This window comes from Rattus rattus, chromosome 16, assembly GCF_011064425.1.
Source record: "Rattus rattus isolate New Zealand chromosome 16, Rrattus_CSIRO_v1, whole genome shotgun sequence".
In the NCBI taxonomy this organism is placed as follows: domain Eukaryota; kingdom Metazoa; phylum Chordata; class Mammalia; order Rodentia; family Muridae; genus Rattus; species Rattus rattus.
In genome coordinates this window covers 24837041-24855620 of record NC_046169.1, presented here as the reverse complement: position 1 = coordinate 24855620, position 18580 = coordinate 24837041, and the positions used below count along the sequence as shown (strand labels likewise).

Sequence of the window (18580 nt, the reverse complement as noted above, 5' to 3'; positions counted from 1 at the left end):
AGGATTGTCTTGGACTCACGATGTAGCTCAGGCTAGCCTTGAGCTAATGATCCTCCTGCCTCAGCCTCCCAAGTGCCTGAGTTGACAGACCTGTACCACTGTATCTGGCTGTCTTTTCTTTTATTTATTTTCCCGTTTTTCACGTGCATGCATGTTTGTATGTTTCCAGCTGTGTGTATGTGGGGGAGGGATGGTTGTGTGGAGGCTGGGGATTGGGATCAGGAATCTTCCTCCATTGCTCTTCAACTTTATTCCTTGAGGCAGGGTCTCGGTCTCTCTCTCTCTCTCTCTCTCTCTCTCTCTCTCTCTCTCTCTCTCTCTTTTCCTTTTTTTTTTTTTGGAGCTGGGGACAACCCAGGGCATTGCGCTTGCCAGGCAATCACTCTACCACTGAGCTAAATCCACAACCCCCGAGGCAGGGTCTCTCAATCGAACCCAGAGCTGATGGATGTGGTTGGTCTTGCTGGTCAGCCTGCTCTGGGGACTCTCTGTCTCAGCACCTCGAGGATGGAATTATAAGCAGGCTGCTATGACCAGGCATTTACAGGGATCCAAATACCAGAAGTCACACTTGTCTGGCAAATGCTTGAACCGCTGAGCCATCTCCTGGATCTTGATTTTCAGTTTTGAATCCACCCAGAGCAATTATGCATCCTTACAGGTGCTGCCTGGCACATCGACACGTATATGGGGAGGACTAACCAGAGCAGGACGTTTGTCAATCACGCATCATTTCTTGGGAGCATTCAAAGTCTTGAGATTCCTCTTGGATAGAAAAAATAAAATGAAGGAATTCCAAACTTGAAATTTGTGCCAGATTCCCCTGGCTTGAGTCAGTCATATGGAGACTTTAATACCAGAAGGCATGAGGCAGCGTGATTGTCACAAGGCCATCAAAAGACTCTAACAGACCAACCCATAAGGCCTTGCAGCAATGATGGCTGGCAATGAGACACCAATTTCCACACCAGAGATAAGAATCTTCTAAGCCTCTGTGTATGACCTCATTTGGCAATAACAGCTAAATCAATTTGGTGTCATTTATATAAATAAGGCCAGGGCAAACGTCCCTGTACCTCTCTCCCTCCTTCTTCTTGTACCCTGATCCATGGTGGCCTGTGATTATTAGCCCTCAGGAGAAAAACTTGGCTCATTGACACGTTCACATCCCTGGCCAGGAACAAGAGCCAGGCAATTGCTTTATTTCTATTTTTTATACACGAGTTCAGCAGGTAGCTAGCTTAACATACACATGCACATACAAACACACATATACAGTGTACATGGCAAGGCACAGGTTATCTAAGCAGTGTAACCTCAGGGAGACCTGTAACCCATGAAAGACTCCTGCCAGGTCTGTGCTTTGATGGATCTGTATGAAACATGGGCCCAGACCTGCCTGTGTGCCTGCCAGATACTCTTGTCCATCCAGAGCCTAGCTGGTCAGTTATATTCTCTTTGCATCTGTGACCTGACTCATTCACAGTAGGGAAGGCCATATCGCCTACGTAGGGTAACACACTGACCCCATCATGGGGTCTTGGTTTCAAACGTATTACAATAAACTACCTTGACAAAAATCAACTTAGGGAGAAAGTATTTATTTATTTAAGTCAAAACTCCAGGTTATAAGCCACCATTGTAGGGAGGTCAAAACAGAAGGAATTTATAAAACTGTCCCTCAGGACACATCCACAGTCAAGAGCAGAGAGAGAATGAGTATATGCATATGTTGTTCTCAGCTAGTTTTCTCTACTCCTATATAGTTCAGGACCCAAGCCTAGGGAATGGTGTTGCCCACTGTGGGCAGTCTGGGTCTTCTTCTTCTTCTTCTTCTTCTTCTTCTTCTTCTTCTTCTTCTTCTTCTTCTTCTTCTTCTTCTTCTTCTTCTTCTTCTTCTTCTTCTCTTCTTTCTTCTTCTTCTTCTTCTTCTCTCCTCCTCCTCCTCCTCCTCCTCCTCCTCCTCCTTCTTCTTCTTCTTTTTCGATTTATTTATTTATTGTATATAAGAACACTGTAGCTGTCTTCAGACACACCGGAAGAGGGCATCAGATCTCATTACAGATGATTGTAAGCCACCATGTGGTTGCGGGGATTTGAACTCAGGACCTCTGGAAGAGAGTCAGTGCTCTTAACCACTGAGCCATCTCTCCAGCCCTCAGTCTGGGTCTTCTTACACTAGTTAAAGCAAGCAAGACAGTCCATCACAGATATGCCCACAGACCGACCTGATCTAGACGACTCTCTATTGAGATTCTTTTCCTGGGTGGTTTTAAGTTGTGTCAGCTTGATGATTAAAACGAGCCATCACCCATATCCATGCTGGGCATCTGTGAAACATGGTAGCTGCTCTTTTCTCTGCCTACCTCACACCTTCACCCACAGGCAGTTAGCAGCCGAGGCATTACCTTGAAAAAAAAAAAAAAGAGCTTTCCTTTTTCACAAGAACACCCCCTGGGGAGCATATTCTGAAATATATACAATTTAAGCTATGTCAAAAAAAAAATTAGCTTCAAGTTCTGTTTGGAACGTTCCTTCAAAACTTTGAAGCAAACCATATGACTCAGAAACAGGGGGTTGCTGGGGATGTGATGCCGGGCAGACATAAAAATGACAGTGGAAAAGTGTATTTACGGATGTGGGAGGACATCCCGGAGGCTGTAAATCTTTTAAAAGGTGCTGTGTGTATGCCGAATGAGTGAATCCGTTTCTTCCTGTGTAAAATTGTTGTCAGGATCGGGGTGAGCAGGTGGGGTGGAGACCGTCACGAAAGGGTTCACGTTCGCACAACCCAGAGGCAATCAGCTTGGGTCCGTGTCTGACTTCCTTCTGTCACTCACTGAGTGGTCGCGGTTCCCCCTTCTGTGACTTGGGAATGGGAGCGTTGCACTATTTGGAAGGAGGGGATGGCTCAGGTCGCACTCTCGGGACGGCACTTGTCCCTCACCGGATAGAGCTGTGTCATTTCGTGCCTCTGAAGCACCAACTGATAAATGCTTACTTCTCTCTTCAGGAGTGTCATTTTCATTCTTCTGGAAGACTCAAGGAGAACAGACCCGACCAGCCCCCTACGCTTATGGGGGGCAGGTCGTCTCTGACGGGTTCAAAGTCTGCTCTAGTGGTGGAAAGGGCTCTGTGGAGCTGTACACACGAGATAATTCCATGACGTGGAAGGCCACCTTCAACCCTCCGGGTGAGTGTAGCACCAAATGGAGCTTCCGTCCCATTAGTGTGGCACAGGGCTCCTTCCTACCAGCAGCTCGAGAAGGTACCAGAAGGATACTTGTCACAAGGTGACCACACCAAGGTCAAAGCCCTATGAGCTCACTGCGTGATTGCTGCTGCCCTAGTGGCTGTGTGAGGCTGGTTTTCTGCATAATGAAGGTGACATGGCAGGTGCCCAGTAATTGTCTGGGACTAAGGTGAAAGCTATGTGCAGAAGACAGACCGTGATTTAAATCCCCCTGTCTTCGTACCATTAGGTGATATGGCCTTGAAACTGCCCTCACGGTGCAAAATGTTCTGGGGAAGACAGGCTGCCAATCGGAGAGCAGGCAGTAAGGCAGGAGGAGAGGTGGTGGTATTGTATGGTCTTATTAAGAACGCACCTTTAGAACCAATCAGAGGGGACTGAGATGCCCAGGGCCTGAATTTCAGCGTAAGTGGAGAAGCTCTGTGGTATGCTATTAGCTGAGTTGGAGACTGGGCATCTGAACCAAGGAGCAGGAAAGATAGTGTAAGATTTTAGAGGAGGAAGGTGACTAGGTCCACAGAAGGATTTCATGTGGCATGCAGGACAGCGGTTCTCAACTTACCGGTCGAGATCCCTACCGGGGGTCACATATCAGATATACTGCTTATCAGATATTTACATTACAATTCATTACAACAGCAAGATTACAGTTATGAAGTAGGGGTGAAAATTATTTTATGGGGGTGGGGTCATCGCAACATGAGGAACTGTATTATTAAAGGGGTGCGGCATTGGTTAAGGTTGAGAACAAACAGTATCTTTGAAGCCGCCCAGCATCCTCTTCTGTCTCATTTAAAGGAGGTGACACAGCTTAATTATAAAGATGTCAGGCCAGGTCCTAACTCTGTACTTTGTAGCTTTATTGGCCTGGTATCATATTCAAAAACTTTTCTTCCATTTCTTCATTTGTAACTGAGAAGAGTAACAGTTACTATTTCACTGGGAGACAGCCCGCTGATGGATCAAAGGAGTCTTGAACAATGGGTGGCAGAATCCGGGGAGACTTGGGTTTGCTCCGTGGGTGTCAGACTTGCTTCAGCTGAACTCGTAGTTCCTCCTCTGCAAGGTGGGGAAAAGCAGCAAGGGACGATATCAAATTTCTGGATTCTTTCCCACCTCCAAGGCTGGAAACACTTTTGCCTTCCCACTTGTGGAGGCTCTGTCTGAGGCTCTGTTTGAGTCTCTGCGATGGCTCTCAGTGAGGACCGCTTGCGGTCAAGGTTTCCTAGGTAACAGCTCATCCCCCCCATGGGCCCTGGGCCTGTGGCAAGCATCAGGCATCTAGCAGGTTCTTTGAAACGGAACACGTGCTGTTTTCCAACCCAGGGATGCCGAGAGAGACTTGTAAACATCCTTACCTCATCTGCTCCTCATTTGTTCGCTGGAGGGCTTTGTTATTCTCGCTTGCAAAGTCAAGCACAATAACGTTTTGTTGGCCCTGCCCAGGGCCCAAGTGTTCCTCAGAGCGTCAAAATTACTGAAGTGTTACGCAATCCCCAGCAGGAAGCTCTGATGTAATCACTGGCAGTCCACAGTGACCCACGGGCAGGGGCGCTGTGTGTCCTTCAGAGGGGGCTACTCTGTGTCACCTTTGTCAACCCTAGGAGGATATCTTACACCCAGGCTTACAAAACAGATGTCTTTGTGGGCCAGTCTTCCTATTAATGAGGAGGACCCAGAGGCTTCCAAGGAGGTGTCTGATGGAGCCAGGAGGCTGGCTATCGTCATTTGTCACCTCATGTTGATTATATATGTTGTCATAAAGGCTATGTCAGGCCAGGCCTTTGAGGTTTTTAGTTTGTCAATGACTGTTTGAGTGAGCTATCACCAGAGGTTGTGATGTCATGTCAAAAGCCAGATCTTCCAAGTTCCCATTGGAAACAAAAGAGAGTCGCCACCCCCGGCAGGAGGGGGAAGGGGAGCTGCCTCCTAGTGGAGCACCCGCCCTCCTATACAGCCTAGTCAGCATGGCGGCCCATCCTCAGTGAAACCAGGTTCCTACTCTGCCTCTTCTTCGGTTCTGTAGACCAGGTGTGTGGCCGCTAGTCTGGCACGATTATACTATTGTCCTGAACAGCCTCCATGTTTTAAAGCATTAAAAACCCATAGTGAAACTGAGTCCATGGAACAGAGGGCTCCCAGGAGCCTCCCCAGCTCTGTGCATGACCAACCTCCTTACAGCAGCATCCCACCCCTGGGCTATGCTTCGGGGATGTGCCGCGCTCGTGTGGGCGTATTTGGGGGGATGTCGGGGTCCATTCCTGACGTCATACATCTTGTCTGTTGGGGGAGGAGTCTGTTTTGAGCTTGGACCTTTTACCTACCTTTAAGCAGGGTGTTCACTCGCTCACTGTGAGTTTTGAGAGCTCTTTGACCATTTCGTGTAACAGCATCCACTGAAGATATTTCCCCAGCCATGGCCGGCCTTTTCCTCCTATGCTCAACTTCTTTCACAGAGCAGATGTTTCCAGTTTTAATGGAGACCAGTTTATCATGTTCTATCCCGGATCATGCTTTTTCTGATATACCTATACCTGTACCATACCTATACCATACCTATATCATACCTATATCATACCTATACCATACCTACCTACCTATACCATCTATACCATACCTATACCATATCTATACCATACCTATATCATACCTATACCTATACCATACCTATACCTATACAATACCTATATCTATAGTTATACTATACCTATACCATACCTATATCTATAGTTATACTATACCTATACCATACCTATATCATACCTATGCCTATACCATACCTATACCTATACCATACCTATATCATACCTATGCCTATACCATACCTATACCTATAGCTATACCTATATCATACCTATGCCTATACCTATACCATACCAATACCTATACCATACCTATGCCTATGCCTATACCATACCTAAACCTATTCCATACCTATACCATACCAATACCTATACCTATACCATACCTATACCATACCTATATCATACCTATACCTATACATACCTATACCATACCTATACCTATGCCTATACCATACCTAAACCTATTCCATACCTATACCATACCTATACCTATACCATACCTATACCTCTATGTATCTATGTATCTATGTATCTATCTATCTATCTATCTGATCTACATATACATATGCAGTATCAAGGGACTAGAGAGACAACTCAGCTGTTAAGAGCACTTACTGCTTTTCCAGAGGATCTGAGTTCGATTCCCAGCACCTACATGGCAGTTCATGACTATCCGCAAGTTCAGTTCTAGGGGTTTTGACCACCTCTCTGCCTTCCATAGGCACGGCATGCATAGGGCGCACAGACAGACAGACAGACACAAGCCAGACAGTTTTATTTCAACTTAACACAAGCTAGAGTCATCAGAGAGCCTCAACTGGGAAAATGGCTCTATGAATTGAGGCTACAGGCAGACCTGTAGGGCATTTTCTTAATTAGTGATTGATTAGGAAGATCTAGCCTGTTGCGAGTGGTACCATCCCCGGGCTGACTGAGCAAGCCATGGGGAGCAAGCCAGTGAGCAGCATCCCTCAGTGGTCTCTGCATCAGCTCCTGCCTCCGGGTAAGACAATACCCATATACACAGAGTCAAACAAACAAGTAAGCAAGCAAACAAACTTTTTTAAAAGTCAGATTCAACCTCGACGTCATTCTAGATTTCTCCTTTTATATTCTGGAAGCATGGAGTCCTGGCCCATTTATTGATATTTTTGCATCCGAGTCTTTGGGTTTCCCAGCCTCCTGGGTTGCAGAGGTTGAATTTGTTCCGCTGTGCTGGCTCTGCTCCTGTCAGATATCAGCAGATGATGTCTGTATTGCTCTACCACTGGGTTGTCCGTTCTGTCCCTCTGATCTGTTTGTACCCCTAATACCACATGGCTTCCCTTACCTATTGGAGCCTGTTCAACTTCTGGTCATACTGAGATTTTCAGCTAGGATTAGGGTCTGGTTGGTTGATGCTTGGGTCTGGCCTTTTAAACAAGTCTTTTATTACCTTCGATTGTGTGTGTTTACATTTCTGACCATTGCGTTAAAGTAATACAGGGTCTTCTTCAATTGCTTGTGGAACCTGGGGGTGGGAGGGAAGATCATGTGCTCCAAAGGACCAAGGGGAATCAGGTTATGCTAGAATCCATAGTTGGATTCACCAAGGTCAAGAGTGATCAATTATCGCATGAAGGGGGAGATGTGCTTACAGACTTGGGAAACTCATGTAGATCATTACTCTCTTCCAGGTCCTTACTGGACTCACGTCCTGTTCACATGGAAATCCAAGGAGGGCCTGAAGGTCTACGTCAACGGGACTCTGAGCACCTCGGACCCGAGTGGGAAAGTGTCTCACGCCTATGGGGATCCCCACGTCAACCTGGTCATAGGGTGTGAGCACGACCCGACCAAGCGTTACGAGAACGGAGCTTTCGATGAGTTCATCATCTGGGAACGTGCGCTGACTCCCTACGAGATCAAGATGTACTTCACAGCTGCCGTCGGTCAGTGCCTGGGACGACTGTGCGTGGGTCTGGGGTCTGCACCTAGAGATGTTCAGCACAGGGCTCTACCCCACCTTCAGCTTCGCCAGCTCTTGTCACGGCAGATGTGAGCTGTGTCTTAATGAACCTTATAAGTATAGTCATGTTTCTGAACACCTGTTCCCCAAGATGAATGAACAAACGGTTCACCGGAGACACACTGAGATTAATATTCCCAGATCCTTGTAGGCTCCACGGGGCATGAGAAGGCTGATTACAGATGTTTCAGTGGCAAACGTTCAGGCCCTTAACAAATGCCTACCACGTACACATCCCATGTGCATTCTCTCTGCTGGGCCTCAGACCCCAAAGTACCTTCTCCTTGTTCGGTTATACGTGATCGCTCAGAACGGGGACCTATAGGCAGGGGACATGGTGTAATTCTTCATTTCGCCACAGGATTTTTAAAAAGCTTTGATCAATTCATTCATACGACGTCTGCGTAACCATTTAAAGTAAGCAATTACAAAAAGATAGGGCTAGAATGATAGTTCAGTAAGTAAAGCGCTCGCTTCTCAAGCACAAGGACTTGAGTTCAAATCCCAAGGCCCACGTTAAAAAAGCAGAGTGTGGTGATATTTGCTTTTAATCCTAGCACAGGGGAGGCAAAGACAGGAAAAACTCTTGGATTCACTGTCCAGCCAATCTCCCTTTTCAGTGAGTCCCAGATCCTAGTTTAAAAAAAAAGGGGGGGGGAGTTGGGGATTTAGCTCAGTGGGCTTGGCCGAAAAAGCAAAGAGCCCGGGGGGGGCTCCCACTAAAAAAAAAAAAAAAAAAAAAAAAAAGCAGCTCTTTGGGGATGACCCTGGGGTTGACCGCAGCTTCTATATGCATGCACAAAAATAAAAATTATGAGGTAAACAGTTTGATAGTATTGAGCAGATTCACAGGCTTACAACCACGGTCTCTGTATGGTTTTCGATAGTTCAGTGTCGTTAACAGACAGCCATGTTGCTGCCTCTCCTGACTTCTGCCACTGACCTATTTCTCATCTCTGGGGTTCACCTGTTGGAGATATTCAATACAAATGCTACCACTTACTGGCATCTAGAAAAGTGGGATGTTCCTCCCCCAATCCTAGGCCCTGCCACTCAAAGTGGGGAGCAGCGTCTGTGCAGAGACAGAGAAAGGAGAGGGCCAGGTCCAGATGGTGAGATCTCAGTGCATACATCTGTGAAACGTAGAAACATTGCCATCTGCCTGATGACCCCATAGCAAGAATCACACAGGGACTGAGCTAGACCAAGGCAAGGCAGTCCTGCTTCCCATCTCAGTCTCATGTGGCCACTCAATGATATGGGGGGAGCTCCATTCCCATCGCCAGACATGACACAAACACGCGGCATGGCTGCCCTGTAAGTGTTTGGTCCCCGAGTGACGAATGTCGCTGGATCTTGGAGAACAAAGTGCTTTTGGGGTCCAGCTTAACATCACCAGCTAGTCTCGCCCCACCCAGTCCCCAGGGGCCCGTCACTCTTGAGCCAGCCAGGGTGATGATGTCATTTCCTCAGGTCACCCAAAGCAACCTCGAGACATTTCCCAAAAATGAGGTCAAGTATCAAAGAGAAGTCTGTGTTCTCATCTGGAGACAAGAGAATTAGAAAGAGCCGGTGAAGGGGAGGGGCAAGTGGAGGCTTCATCTTTGACCTTGAACGTCTTATGGGGAGTGGCTCATTATTAACCATGGTCATCAGCAACCAGAGTTCCTCACAGTAGTTCCGTCTCCTCCGCTACATTTGGGGTGGTATCCAGTCTACCTGAGTCTAGTGTATCCATTTCTTTTACATTGCAACAACAGACCAGACAGAAGCTACTTCCTTAAGTGGGATTGACTTATATTGGCTCCACGATTTCAGAGGGTTCAGCTGGGAGCTAGTAGGCTCCATACATTTGAGTGGGGACATCACAGCAGGAAAGGACATCTGTTCACACCACACAGGAAGTGGCCGGGGATAAATGAACCCTCAGGGACCTGTCCCTAGTGTCTCCAGTTAGGCTCTGCCTCCAGAGTTTCTCAGAGTCCTTCCAAAAACAGTGTCACCAGCTGGGGACCCAGTGTTCCAGTGTGGGAGATGCTTCTGATTCAAACACCTAGTGATTAAGGGTCCTGTGTTTTATCTGTAATGAGTCTGGGTGCCCGTGGTGGCTGTTTCTCATTCTTTCTTTGTTTGAAATCCGTGAGACCTTGCATAAAATCATCCTTTTATGTGATGGCTTGCATGAGCGGTGTTCAGAAGCAATTTACAATATAAATGGGAAAATAATTTCTGCCGGGCAAATCCATATAATCTACATTTTAGGCTGATTTATGAGCCCTTTATCTTCCCAGCAACATCCAGACTCAAAACATCCCGGTCCTCGGTAGGGCGCCTCAAGCTGGTAAATTCTGAATAAGGACAGACCTCCCTGGGGACGACAAAGGGTGACTTAGCCTTCCTTGAAGCATGGCTTTGGTTTTTATCTTTCAGGTAAACATCCTCCGCTGTCTTCAACACCACCGGCGATGCCCACAGCATACACTGTGGTGAGCAGGGTCTTTTCCCTTTTTACCCTGTGTGCGAGTCACTTTTCGTAGCTGGGACAAAATATCTGAGGAGACAACCCAAGGGGGAAGGGATTTCAGTCCGTTGTGTGCTGAGGGCCTGAGACGAGACAGAACCGTGGTAGAAAAGCCAAGTGGAGGAAGGACACTTGTTCCGTGCTCCGTAGCACCCAGGAAGTGGGGGTGCGGGGGTCAGAAGAGGGGTTGAGGGAGGGGGTAGGAGAGGAGAAAGAGGGTCTGAGGGTAAACCATCCGTCAATGGCCCATTCTCTTTCTTCCACTTAAACCCACTGTCTACTGCTCATACCATAACACACAGACTCACATCAATGGGTTTAATTCATTGATAACTTAGCACGCTGCCTTGACCCAATCACCTCTATAGTGCCATGGGCCGGAGGCCAAGCTCTATAACACAGGAGGCTCTGTGAGCGGAACTCACATTCAAACCACAGTCCCACTGTCTCGTCGTAGCGTTGGTTTGCGATGTGTGCCAGCAGGCCCAGCATCCTATCCAGAACGAACTAACAAAGGGAGAGGAGTCAATTTCAGGGTAATTCTTGGTGCCCAGAGTGGTTGGGAGAAGGATCCCCTTGGGTCCTGTTCCTTGGAATGCTAGGAGGAAAGGAAATTCTTGGGAGCCAGTGATCCCTGAAATGGTTTCCTCTTTCCTGAGACCCAACTTTCCTCGGCAGCTTCCTTTGGTACCCTTTCTTCTGATGTCAGAGAAGTGGGTTGATTTGTACAGAATGCATCTGCTTTAACTTAGCCTTTGTGTCTAGAATGTCCCTTGCTCAGACTTTGCCTGACGGTGAGTGCCTGGACTCTCGTCCACTTGGATTCAGGAGTTCATCTTTCAAACGATCTTAGTTTCAGAAGGGGGCTGTGAGGATGGGATACTGTTCTGTGCAGATTCTTATGGGCCCAGAGTCAGGGGTCACCCTGAGTTTCTATAGAATATCCTGGTCTTAGTGCCTAGCAGGAACCCATGTGGCTACTACTGTCTTTCAGATGCCCACAGATGCCTACCACCCTATCATCACCAACCTGACTGAGGAGAGAAAACACTTCCAGAGACCCAGAACCGTGCTGAGATACCTTCAAAACGTGTCCCTCAGCTTGCCCAATAAATCGCTCTCCGAGGAAACTGCGCTGAACCTCACAGAGGTAAATTTCCTGCTACCTTTGACTTGTGGGTTAGGGCTGATGCATGACGGGGCCATGGATTAGAGAATTAGAAAGATCTAGATCCGTGGCTGGTGAGATGACTCAGCAGTTAACACTTGCTTCCCTTACAGAAGACTCGGATTTGGTTCCTAGCACCCAGGTTAGGTGATTCACAGCCATTCAGAACTCCAGATTCACGGAATAAAACAGTCTCTCTTGGCTTCTATGGGCATGTACACACATCTGGCATACACTCTCTCTCTCTCTCTCTCTCTCTCTCTCTCTCTCTCTCTCTCTCTCTGTCTCTCTCTCTGTCTCTCTGTCTCTCTCTGTCTCTCTCTCTCTGTCTCCGTCTCTCTCTGTCTCTCTCTGTCTCTGTCTCTCTCTCTCTCTCTCTCTCTCTCTCTCTCACACACACACCCACACACACACACACACACACACTAAAATCTTTAAAAAAAAAAAAAAAAAAAAGACCAAGAACCTTGCCTTACAGAATTTGAGCATCTTGTAAACAGGAATTTAGAGCTGGTCCAGGCCAGCTCTGCTGCTCAGTGAAGCCTCCTTGAGCTGGAAATTGGTTCTTCGTTTCACTTGCCCAGCATCTAACCTTTCTGGACCACCTACCTGGCCTCCGGAGCCAATTGGGCTTGCAACTCCTGGTCTCAAGTCTGATATCTCCTTGGCAATAAGGAAGAGGTGGAGTGAGGGATATTGACTGCCGTGATAGGGGTCACTGATTGCTATGCACAGTGTGACATCCTAAAGTTACCCAGGGCACCCTGTGAGTGTGGTACTTAGGATATTAATGTCATTCCTCCCAATGGTCCCTAGGTAGAGGAAAAAGCTTGAGGTACACCATGGCTGTATGGTCTTCTTGAACCAGGGGTCTTGGCTGGTATGAAGGGAGAAGGGATGTTTGAGGTGGACCATTCTTAAGAATACAGCCCAAGGCTATGATTGGGGAGTGGATTCCAGCTGATAGGACCTTTATGCTGCAGGTCACAACTCTGTACTCCTGGGAATGAATGTTGCTGGCTTCCTGGCTATTCTGAGACTTGGAGGCAATAGTCACAGTGACCCTATCTCAGGGGACCAAGTGGATCCCTGTATACTTTGGTGTCTGGTGCAGGGTCACTTCTTCTCAAAGGCTTGAATTTCTTGGGGTTCTAATGCTGAACGCACACCCAGGGAAGGCACATAAACCTGGGGTACAGTAGTCAGAGGCTCCGTGGAGTGGCTGGAGGCCAGTAGTTTTCTTGTTGGGTTGAAAGAAGCAAGTTGGATGTCTTGAGATTTCATCGTCTCTCAGAACGCTTAGGTTCTAGAATTCTACATCACCAGGAACTATCATGGCTTTAAAGTAGTTGAGGGGCTGCCATGGATTTGGATTCTGGAAAGTGCTTTGGAAGAGTAGGACTGGGTAGCTGAGCTCAGGTTCTAGGCTGACCCCAGGTGTGACCCCCAGCCCTGTGCTTTTAGTAATTTGGTAGACACATTGTCTAACCCTATAGACCTCACTTTCCTGGGAGATGTAGAGAAATCGTGCTGTCCAGGTCCCTAGCTGGTACCCACAGGGTGATAATAAGACCCAGAGCAGGTGTGGAACATGGTGTCTGAGTCTTTGGCATTGATAGTGACTGGATGGGTCTGCTATGTGACCCCACTTTATGCACGCTGACCACGGACCCATTAGTGTTGAGGGCACTGTGTTGTGGGACCATAGTGTCTCTACAACCACAACTAGCCCTTTGTCTGTGTGTCTGGATGTGTTGGGGATGGGGAGGGTGGGTGGCTGTCAGGGGAGCAGAAGAGAGACGTGATGTAGCACTTACTCTAGGGTGAGCCCTCTTCATTACATCACATACCATCCCCCCCACTGGTGATGTACAAGTTTGCCCAAACTTGGGGATTTTTCCACCCAATCCCAGCCCCTCCTCCTGTGGAAATGGGGAGTGTGCCACACGGGCAATTCTGCCCATTCGAGCTCTGTTTTATGATTGGCTGGTCTGCCATGTCAATTCTGTCCTCCTAGGCCAGGGATTGGTCCAGGTGAGGTCAATGGGCCCAGGGTGGAGCTATGAGATGGTTGGTAGGGATGAAGCGAGACACGCATTTATGGCCATGGTGGTCCCACGTCCTTCGTAAGATGGTGTATTGGAACACAGGCTTCGATGGAGGTCACATGGGAAACATTTCCTAAGCTTGGTGGCTTTGCTCTTTGCCTGTTACTTCTTTGTCTCTCTACTAAACCTCACGGATTCAGAGACTGAAAATCCAGATGCCTCTGGGGTTCAGTAATCAAAGTAATGGATTCAAGGGGCAGGGCCAGCAGGCGGGCAACTGACCTGTTGGGGAGTAGCAGCCGGCTACTCAAAGCTTCTCCATCTCAACCTTCAGAGTCATTTTTCTTATTTCGCAAGGGGAGCCTTAGGCCTTGAAAACATGGCGGGGATTTTAACAGGAAATGTGCACAGAACGAATGAAAGCCAACTCAAAACCGAGGGAGCCCAGTTGTCCTCGATTTGAGGGCCCCCCCACAGCCTGTGCCGACTGTGGTGCCCTGGGGACAAATCATACAGAACGGCTCCCAGAACTTGTCAACTCTGATTCAACAGGAAATGAAATTTCTAGGCAGTCATTGTCCAGCTTTCTGTAGTGTCCTGACTCTTAACCATCCTTGATGGCCCAGCACAATGGCTGGAGGCCACTTCCTAGATGGTGTAAGTAGTGTTAGTCACATGTGCTCCCAAGTGTGAGGTCCATAGTACATGTACAGAGACTAGTGACCCACATACAATATTCACATTGGAGTCCTCAGCCTCGAACACAAGAACTGTGAAATACCTTAATAATTAACAATAACAACCGAAAATATCTATGTGGTCTGCATGGTGAAATAATATTTTTGTGTGTTGGATCAAGTAAATAAAATATACTATTTAATTGATTCCTCCCCCACCCCCCGCAATAAGTAGTTGACTGGAAATATAAATGTATTTGTGGTAGCACACACCTATAATCCCAGCACCTGGGAAACTGAGGCAGAAGGATTTTGAGTCTACATCATGAGCTCCTGCCCCCCCGCCCCCCCAAAAAAAAGAAAAAAAAAAAAAAAATCAGATTTGACTATTGTGGTTCATTCATTTCTGTTCTCAGAACTGCTCCGTGTCCCTCAGACCAAATATGAAACAAGCATGGCCTAAATTTTAGGGACATATGGTGACTTATTTATACACAGTCTAGCCTGCTTCTATGGTGGACTTGAAGGTCTAGCCTGACAACCTGAAGTCCTAACTTTGTGGTTTTTAAGAGAAAAAATCTTTGGGGCTGTGGATGTGGCCCAGTTGGAAGAGCGCTTACCCAACAGACATGAAGTCCTGGGTTTGATCCCAGAACCACACAAACCAAGGGTGGTGGTGCACACCTGTAACCCCAGCACTTGGGAGGCAGAGGGAAGAGGGTCAGAAGTTCAAGGCCCCCCTTGGCCTCAGTCATTCTGTGTACAGTGAGTTCGAGGCCAGCCTGGGCTGTATGAGACCTTATGGAAGAGGAAGAGGAAAAAGGGAAGGAGAAAGAGGTGGGAGGAGGAGGGACAGGAGGAGGGGGAATGAGAGGAGGAGAAGGGGAGGGAGAGGAGGAGGAAAAGGGGAAGGAGGAGGGAGAGGGAGGAAGGGGAGGAGGAGAGGGAGGAGGGGGGAGAGGAAAAGGAATAAGGAATAAAAGAAAATGCTTGCCAATCTGCTCAGGGAGAGAAAGCAGAAACATTTTGCAGTCATTAGTTAAGCCCCTGCACTTTAGAGTGTTAATAAACAGCTGTGAAATGAAGATGAAGGGGAGAAGGGAGCTTTGATAATGCATTCTGCACGTACTTAGTGTCTTTGTTGAGAAGGGGTAGGATTTTGATGGCTGTGACTACCTCATGGTTCTCAACCTATGGGTCGCGACCCCCTTGCCAAACCTCTATCTCCAAAAAATATTTGCATTATGATTCATGACAGTAGCAAAATTACAGTTATGGGATAGCAATGAAGATAATTTTATGATTGGGGGGGGGTCACCACAACAGGAGGAACTGTATTAAAGGGTTGAAACATTAGAAAGGTTGAGAACCACTAGGTAGAGGAAACAGGAGAGTGAGTCTGTCTTCAAGTTTGAGTCTGGTGTCTGTAAAGACTGAGACAGATGAGGCATCGTGCAGTAGGGAGGGGTGGGGATTGAGGCAAACTTCACTGACGTAGCTACCCTGCTCAGCCTTGCTCAGGGGTCACATGGGATGCTGTCATGCTATGTGGCCTGCAACCAATGCTTTTTTTCCCCCAAAGGACGTAGGAAGACCAGTTTTCACCTATCTCTCCCTATTTGAAAATGCTAAAATGTAATTTTATTGTTTTGGAAGAAGAATGAGTCAGACCAAGTTTTAAGGTGACTGACTGAGTGGCACTGGCTTCTGCTTTGTAGAGGTGATGTCTAGCTGGTATAAATGGCTTATTGTCAGGTTTCATGAGTGTGATCATTCACTCACTCCATCATTCATCCATCTATCCATTTATACATCCATCTATCCATCCATCAATTCACCCACTCATCATCCATCCATCCATCCATCCATCCATACATACATACATACATCATCCATCCATCCATCTACTCATGCATCCATTTATCCAGTCATTCATCCACTCATCCATCTATCTAATCTTCTATCCATCCCTCCTTCCATCTCATCTCCATCCTAATCTTCTATCCATCCCTCCTTCCATCTACTCATCCATCCATCCACCATTCATTCATCCATCATCTATCTATCCATCCATTATCCATCCATCCAATCATCTATCCATCCATACATACATACATATATATATATATATATATATCCATACATACATCCGTACATCCATTCGTCCTTCTATCCACTCATCCATCCATTCATTGATGGAACATGTGTGGCCCAGGCACTTGTGATGTCCACATCCTGATCACTGACTTTACAAGGTTTCCACAAGAAACAAATGAGACAGCATCTATAAGATAAGCCCAAGTCTGGGAACACAGCTCAGTGATTAAAGCATGTAACCCATGACCCTGAAGATCTGAGTTCAGATCCCCAGAATCTAAATAACACCGAGTGGACATGAAAACCTGCCTATAACTCCAGTCTCAGAAGGCAGAGGCAGGAGCCTTCTAGTGAGAGTCAGCCATATTGGCCAGTTCTGAGATCAGTTGAGCGATCTCAATGGCTAAGGAGGTCGAGCAATTGAGTGTGATTACTGACATCAGCCTTGGGCTTCACGAGCACTCACACGTACCAACATGAAAGTGTGCGCATGTAAACATACATACACGGATGTCCACACACCACGAGTACAAGCCGTCATTGCCTTTCGCTGCACGCTACCCCAATGGCTAGTTGAGGAGACGTGGGAAGATTGGGGAGGAGTCTGGTAGGCTCGGACGTGAGGCTGGAGGATCTACCCTAAGCAGTCTTGTTCTGTTTACCTTTAGACCTTCTTAAGAACTGTGGGCGAGGTGCTCCTACTGCCCAGCTGGATCCACGTATCAGAGGTAAGGAAGAGGATGCCTTGACCTTTTAGCATGCATGCATGCACTATGGCTATCTTTCTGCAGTGACATCCCATGGCCCTAACTGTACTTAAGTAAAATGAAGCCTTTCTCGGTCCTGATGGCTGAGACACTGAAGCTCATTTCCCTTGGACATGAAAGGCACCCCGGGGTGGGAGTGAGCCTGGGATGCTCGGTCCCGTGCCACTGCCTCTGGCTCTGCGAAAGGGAGCAGTTCTTCCAGAAGGCTGACCTTTGCCTGTCACTTCACACAGTGTATTTTTTTTTATTCTGCATTCTTGAACAGTCAGAGCCCATATTTGGCATTTTAAGATCAGTGGATTGAGTGCGAGACGGCAGGGCTCAAAAGTGTGCTTCATGATTAAAAAGAAAATGAAAGGCTTTTGTCGCCCTGCACTCAAAATTCAAGAAGCAGAGCAGAGTGCTTTTCCTTGATTTCCAACCATCTTATTGATATCACTTCTTTAAAACATGAGAAGAGTCAATGAATAGTTGTGGCGATAAAAATACCTACGATAAGAATCACCCGGGACTTGCAGGCGGAGCGTGGTGGAGAGCAGCCTCGTATAACCCCACAGTCTGGTCCTCAGCCCGCTCACGCACATACATTCTACAGACATCTGCTGGAACCTGCTTTTCTGTAATTTTATCAAGAACTTTTGCCAAGATGGGGTTGAAGAGAGAGCTCACAGGCGCGTAGAACGGAGTTTGGATCCCAGGCGCCCACACGAATGCTGGGTGGACATGCGACCCTCCCCGTAACCCCAACCTGAGAAGGCAGGGACAGGGGATCCCCAGATCAAGATGGCTAGCCATCTAGGTGTGCTCTAGGTTTGACTGAGAGACCCTCCCTCAATGAGTAAGGTAGATTAATGATTTAGGCCAATTCTCAACATGGTGCCCCACATGTATGCATGCATGTATACCCACACACGCAAAAACATGCATACACGTACATACCACACACCCTCACAAAAGAGGGGAATGTGGGGAAAAGAATGTTTGCCAAGGTACTCGTTATTCTGAGCACCATATTTGTCAAGTATAGGCCATGCTGCAATGACAACAGACCCCACCTCACAGTGACTGAGCATAGCGGGCATCTCACCTCTCAAATATTCAGTCTATGCTATGATTCAGAGATCTCATGCTCCGCCCAGATTTTGGGCCACACATGACTCTAAGTGCCGGGAGGGCCCTGAGGCACCAAGATGCTTGCTCTCCACGCTCAAGTGCTCACTCTCCTGGTCCCTCCTCCTTTCAAACATTTAAAGCTTTTCTGCAAGGTTCAGAGGCAGAAGAGACAGCCAATTCTCACCTAATTAATATGATGGCGCGAGGGCTTGCCGTGCCATCTTTATTGAACAGCTTCATGTGAAATTAGACCGTATAACATTGGCAAATGGGACGGAGAGGGGGAGTTGTGAATGTTAAAGTAACAGTCTACATAGAAACACATTCTGTTGTTGTTGTTGTT

At 47.3% G+C, this 18580-nt stretch overlaps 1 protein-coding gene across 2 annotated transcripts in view; it reads left to right on the top strand.

Annotated features, from left to right (window-relative positions):
• Positions 1-18580, top strand: part of Adgrd1 (adhesion G protein-coupled receptor D1) — a 111073-nt gene that overhangs the window by 20535 nt on the left and 71958 nt on the right. For both annotated transcript variants that reach the window (XM_032886901.1, XM_032886900.1), the window contains 5 exons: positions 3014-3193; positions 7515-7769; positions 10277-10332; positions 11362-11517; positions 17026-17085. In XM_032886901.1, coding sequence (XP_032742792.1) covers positions 3014-3193; positions 7515-7769; positions 10277-10332; positions 11362-11517; positions 17026-17085 — 707 coding nt within the window. The remainder of the gene's footprint in view (positions 1-3013; positions 3194-7514; positions 7770-10276; positions 10333-11361; positions 11518-17025; positions 17086-18580) is intronic.